The sequence below is a fragment of the Asterias amurensis genome, chromosome 3, assembly GCF_032118995.1.
Source record: "Asterias amurensis chromosome 3, ASM3211899v1".
Taxonomy (NCBI): domain Eukaryota; kingdom Metazoa; phylum Echinodermata; class Asteroidea; order Forcipulatida; family Asteriidae; genus Asterias; species Asterias amurensis.
Window position 1 is genome coordinate 20476118 of NC_092650.1, and position 6021 is coordinate 20482138.

At 40.3% G+C, this 6021-nt stretch overlaps 1 protein-coding gene across 1 annotated transcript; it reads left to right on the forward strand.

The window, feature by feature from the left end:
- Positions 1 to 112: 112 nt before the first annotated feature.
- On the forward strand, positions 113 to 5499 carry LOC139935349 (CBY1-interacting BAR domain-containing protein 1-A-like). The gene is made up of 7 exons (XM_071929887.1): positions 113 to 284; positions 821 to 1055; positions 1754 to 1822; positions 2366 to 2467; positions 3224 to 3334; positions 3467 to 3580; positions 3888 to 5499. Exons 1-7 carry the CDS (start codon positions 253 to 255, stop codon positions 4155 to 4157), a joined length of 933 nt encoding a protein of 310 aa, XP_071785988.1. The 5' UTR covers positions 113 to 252; the 3' UTR covers positions 4158 to 5499.
- The last annotated feature ends 522 nt before the right edge of the window (positions 5500 to 6021 follow it).

Genomic DNA, 6021 nt, shown 5'->3' on the forward strand with positions numbered 1-6021 from the left:
GCAATGAGCGAGAGCGAATTCTGGGGTCGATCGCGATACACATACAAAAATTAAAAAAACTTCGTTGGTCAATCCAACAGAGGGCGCTGTTCCTGTCATCGTAAAATTTTTCATTTTTGCAGTAAACAAGTTTTTTTTATCAGGCGATACTCAAACGTCCTAAACATTTTACTTTATGGAGGTAATGCCAATGGTGTTCTAAATCATTCCGATAGTTGACAGTGTTCCGTGTTGTCCTCCCAGCCAACCATCATGAGTCTTAGGAATGCAGACGCTCGAGCAAGGTAAATAAATAAAATTTTGAAAAATGAAATCATGAAATGTTTCCCAAAAATGAACAAGGACAAATTGAATTTCTTATTTTCCTACTGCAGTGCATGCCTGACATTGACAATGACATGCCTGACCATCTAATTCAAAGTCATTTATATTTAAATTAATTCTGATTAATTTTATTAACGTGGATTTGTTTTGTTATCTAGTAGACGTTCCATGCAATACTGAAAGCAACATTCTAAGTCAGTACGGGTACGGGTAGGCACCGGTTCGCAAATACATCTTGGGCGCGCGTAAAGTAAAGCTTTGGATGAAGGTGCATTGTGGTCTAGCTGGTGATCAGTATTGATCCGTAGCTATCCCACAATGCACCTCACTCAACAGTTTGCGCTTCCGCAATGGTATTTGCGAAAAGGTCTTTGGTACGTGGGCTGTACACAAGTATCAACCAAAACAAACGACTGCAGTCTAGTTCCAACCCCCCCCCCCAACCGCCCCCCAACTATACATTTTTTTAAATATAAAACAATTTTATATTTTGCAGAGAAAATCAAGCCAAATTCATCCAGCAGAGAATTAATAATGTCGAGAGGCATTTTTCCGATCTGTGCCAACTGTTTGGTGCCTACTCACGCAAGCTTGCCAGGCTACGAGACAAGGGAGACCAGCTTGCCAAGGGTGTCCTTGCGTACGCAGATAGTGAAGCGTCGTCTACAAAGTCAGGTCTGACTGGATTTGCTGAGAGGCTGTCGTCAGTGCAGGATTACAGACAAGCAATGGTGAGATTGCAAAAATGTGATTTCTAGATCTGGTGGGTACTTAAGCCAAGCCTCTCTTCAAGATCAGTGCTGTAACAAATCACTCTCTCACTCATTCCGAGACTGTCAAGCTGGTGTTTGGGGTACCATAATGGGTGCATAGCTTCTGTCATGGATCACACAGTTCTATGTCCTCCGCCATACATACAAGGGCAGCATTGTTTCAACCTGTACAGTCTCGGATGTTGTCAGACCAGGGCTTCCTATGTCGGCCCCTCCGACGCTTGCCCTCAACTGTTCCTTGGAGTCGTAATGGGACACATGAAACATGAAACATGGGACCAGAAACGCTGCCAGCTAGCCTGGCAGGCAAGCGTGCAGCATTTCACTGTTGCAAGAAGTGGTTCCTGACATACTGTATACTCTTAGTCCCCATGGAATATACAGGCTTGGGGAGGCCCCAAAAGTTTGTTTACCCCACCATTATCCCAGCGGACTTTAACAATGTCTACGCCTAGGACCCTACTCCACTGGGTTTCGGTTGCACGTTTCAAGAATACCCAAGGTTTTTACCAGTTTACCCCTACTCCAGAGCGTGGCCCCTTACCAAAGGAAAATTGCCATGCCCTTGCAAGAGCAAGGTTCAAGGCCTAGAAATGAGATCCATGCGAGTTATGAACGGTTCAGCCAGCTCCCTTGGTTTATCTTTATCCCAACAGGTTGATCGACTTTCCCAAAGGGTTGTTCATCCGCTGACACTTTATGGTCAGAACTTCAAACATACACGGGTGAGTTATCGTCCACAAGTTATTTAACCCAGTCAGTTTCCCTTGTGGTTCATTATTTTTGTTGTCCTCCCGACCTTGAAGGCACTGGGCACATTTGGTTATTGTCAACGACCAGTATTCTCTCTTGGAGTATCCCAACTTATGCATACAAATAACAAATCTGTAAAAATTTGGGCTAAATTGGTGGTCATCGAAGTTGCAAGAAAAAATGACTGATAAACACCCTTGTTGCACAATTTTGTGTGCTTTCAGATGCCTGAAAAAGATTTCAGGAATTAATTTTTTTTCAGATTCAAATATTTTAGTGAGAAATTACCTCTTCTCTCAAAAACTTTCTTAATCCTTTCGTTTTCTTTCTCTCAATGTTGTTTACGATTAGAAGCTCTTCTTTGCTACTTTTCATGCTAATAATTATATATTTGCACTTACTTGTATATTTGTACTTACCAAAAGTGTCCACAGTTTTAAACTTATCTTTTGACAACTTTAGACCACCCCCTTACATGGTAGCTGAAAATATTGTGTGTTTTTTTTGCTTGCCAGGAAGACATGAAAGCCACTTTTGCAGCCAGAACCAAAGAGATCAACCAGCAGAAGAGATTAGAGAATATTAGGAAGAAGAATCCCAACAACAGACAGCAGATTGTATCCTTGAAATTAACTAATAGACCCCTTGTATAACGCTTCAGGGACGTTGATGTCTGCGCAAGTTTTTATGCACAAAGAACAGCTAAGTTCGTCCAATGATTTGACTCCTTTGGACTCAGGGATGGTGCTTTTTGTCCTCAGTGAGGGCGTTTCAAGAGTGCGGCGTCATATTGTAGGGGTCTATGCAGGGAAACATAATGGGCTGGATTTGTTTTAAACAAAATTATTTGTAGTTTTATCAGATGTTGCACAAGGCAGGACGGCAAGAATATTGGCCAGCCTTTTCACAGTATAATTGCTTTACCAACAGTCTGCCCCGACAAATGGGTATAAATGGGGTGTAACCAACCCTTCTCCGGTGTATGTATTAATCAGTATAAAGGCCAAGTCACACAGGCCCCGATAACGAAAACGATAACAATAAAAATGCACGCCCTCGATTGGTTGAGATGCTCCATGCAGAATACGCCCACGCTCATTCAACCAATCGAGGGCGTGCATTTGTATTGTTATCGTTTTCGTTCCGTTATCGGGGCCTGTGTGACTTGGCCTTAACCCCTGGTATTCTTGAAACATGCAGCTGGAACCCCATGGAATAATAATGACACAGTGCGAAAGTGCAGTGGGGTAACACGTGAAAAGGGCTATCAAGAAGTGTACTGGTGTAACAGATGTAGGCGAGTGAAAAGATTGTTAACAATTAGTGAGCACATGTACTGTTTGATGTCCTTGACTGATGGTATCATCTTGAAGGCACAAGCAGAATCTAAACTTCAGAGGGCCAACGTAGACGCATCGCGCTCCAATAAAAACCTTGAGGATCAGATGGACTCCTTCGAGAGGAAGAGACTCCAAGACCTCAAGGTAAGATGACACAGGCCGAGGAAGATCATAACTAATAATATTTGGTTGGTAGTGAGCTTTGAAAAATCAACTATTAACAAAGCATAATTTCACCGTCTTTATACAAGGCTTGTGTTCTTTCTACCTTCACAGAGTATGTTATCAGAGTTTGTTAAGATTGAGATGCTGTTTCATGCTAAGGCCCTGGAGGTCCACACCGAGGCTTGGCAACACCTTCATGCTATCAGTGATGAAGACGATCTCGAGGTAAGCCATCATCAGTAGTTGTAGACAAGTGGCGAGCCCCTGACAAGAGCTAATCGAACGATCACTCACCCTCTCATGGTGACATCATGCATCTCAGGCCAGCCCCAATTACCCATTCCACAAGCAGGGCACCTAGGGCTGACTCGTGTGAGTCCCTGTATCAAGTGCTTTGCATTTTAAGATGCATTTTTTAATATGAATAGAGTTTGACAATTTTGAAAGTACCAAAAGTGTGTATGTAATAGTGTTTTAATTATTTTTTACATTTGCATATTTCATTTAATAATAATAATATGAACACTTATAGGAGTTCCGCAACAGTCTGCGCCCCTTCAATGCCACCATTGGGAGCAGTAACTCTGTACTGGCCAACTCAAGGACGTCTCTCAACTCCACGGGCAGGAGCAGCAAGCCTGCCTCCTCCTCATCATCCTCCACCAAGCAGAAGACGACGGGCAAAGGACGACAGGATACCAGTCGCATTCAGAACTTGCAGTACGATGATGATGACGATGATGATGATGAAGAAGACGATGATGATGACGAGTATGAAGATGATGAAGATGAATATGAATGATGATTGCATAGAAATTGATCTGTGTTGGTAATTCGATACAATTCAATGTTTAACTTTTGATCTCATCATAACTGGACATATTTCCGTACCTGTAATTTTCCTCCCGATACTACGATCTTCATCAGCAGGATAACCTGGCTGTACATGCTGTTGCATCTGTAACCTGGCTTTTGGCGATGTTTATGAATGATGTGAAAAGGTATAAAGTTTTACTAAATGTGTGAAAGAACTTACCACTATAATAATAATAATAATAAAAGGTTTTTATATAGTGCTTTACAAAAAGATCAAAGCGAAGTTTGTGGTAAGTGCTGAAATTACTGGTCTCTGACCTTCCGCCCAGTGTATGTCATGTGGAACGCTTGTATGGGAGGGTAACATACTTTGCTCCTTGGTCAGAGTTTGTTTGTGTTTCTTGCCTTGACTCGAGGCATATCACTACAACCACTCTGCGATCTTTCCGCAAGAACATGAAACACAATTTTTTTTTCTGGGATTGATTCTTGGAGCTTTCAAATTTCAAATTTATAGCAAAATTTGAATGAATGAACTATTGCTGTACATTCTTTCCAAATATCAATTTATTTATCCCTTTTCATTTTTCTTATTTATTTTTAACTGTGATAAAAACTGTAAATAAATTAAATATTTCTGCCGAGTACTATTTTAGCAAGGGATGTGGAAGATTACACAAACCAATGTCTTTTTGGTCCAATTGATTCCAATTTATGATAGAAACCAAATCCTCAAAAGATTACTCTTTATTTTTAAAATGTATTCATCCTTTAAAATGTTCACTGCATGGTAATGTCTATGTTGTAGCATGCTGTCTTGAGCATTTGTAGAAATTTGACAACTTATCTTAAACTTAAAATACTCACATGTACAGTAGTTTGGATAGAGTTATATAGTTTGCACAGGTTGCAGCACAACCATTTTAAGCAGTGTATTCCAAATGTAGATTAACTATTATCGAGTATTCAAACAAAGATGGAAAATGGATTTAAATTCACAAGCTTTCATTATATGCTTAAATTGCCTCATTAGCAAATATGCCTTGATGTATGTATTTTCTAGTTCAATCAGTAAATTCCCAAAAAACTTTAAACTTTTCTCATGAATGTCTTATCTTGCACAGTACTTAAAATGTTTAGGCCTGTATTTTGAATCATGGCTCCGACGTACGACTTGCTGAAACCGTCCATCTGTAAGAAATGTACTTATGGTATTAAAATACCTAGTTTTAATTGTCAAAACAACTTAAGTGCCTTTAAGCTGTAGTGTTGTATGTGTGACTTCGGTGTTATGTGGAATTTGAATATTGAATTAAACTGATCACAAATTCCCCAGTAACAAAATGGTATATTTTTTCTAAACTGATTTCACTTTCTTCAGCGATGAGAAAAGTTAGTAGATATATTGTATTTCTTCAAAGGTCTACCCGCAAGAAGACTGCAAATACAAGAGAACGAAGTCTAGCTCGGTTGTTTCTGATCAGCAGAGTGTGGGTTTGAGTCCCAGTCGCAACACACCAATATTGCTGCGTCCTTCGGATGGGAGGTAAAGCCCCAGTGGTCCTTTATGTCCTATGTGTTCTGTTGAAACAGTTTGTAAAAGAAACTTAAGTGCACTTAATCATAAAGAGAAGGGGGTTCGTCCCTGTTTTTCTGATCTGATCAGCAGCATATTGCGCCACATCACCTTGTTATTCATTGCCTGGTGATATAAAGGAATGTCTCGTACTTCAAAAAGTAGCTCCGCATACCTTGCATGAAAATATACTGAGCTCTTTGATACACCCCTAGGGGGGTGTGATAAAGCGATAATAAGAACCTCTTAATGTTATTATTAATCAAAACGGCCA

What these genes read in the sequence shown, in the direction of transcription:
- LOC139935349 (XM_071929887.1), top strand. Translation starts at nt 253, where the DNA reads ATGAGTCTTAGGAATGCAGACGCTCGAGCAAG. An exon ending in AATGCAGACGCTCGAGCAAG is followed by an intron (nt 285 to 820) that starts GTAAATAAATAA and finishes TATATTTTGCAG; the next exon opens with AGAAAATCAAGCCAAATTCA. An exon ending in AGAACTTCAAACATACACGG is followed by an intron (nt 1,823 to 2,365) that starts GTGAGTTATCGT and finishes TTTGCTTGCCAG; the next exon opens with GAAGACATGAAAGCCACTTT.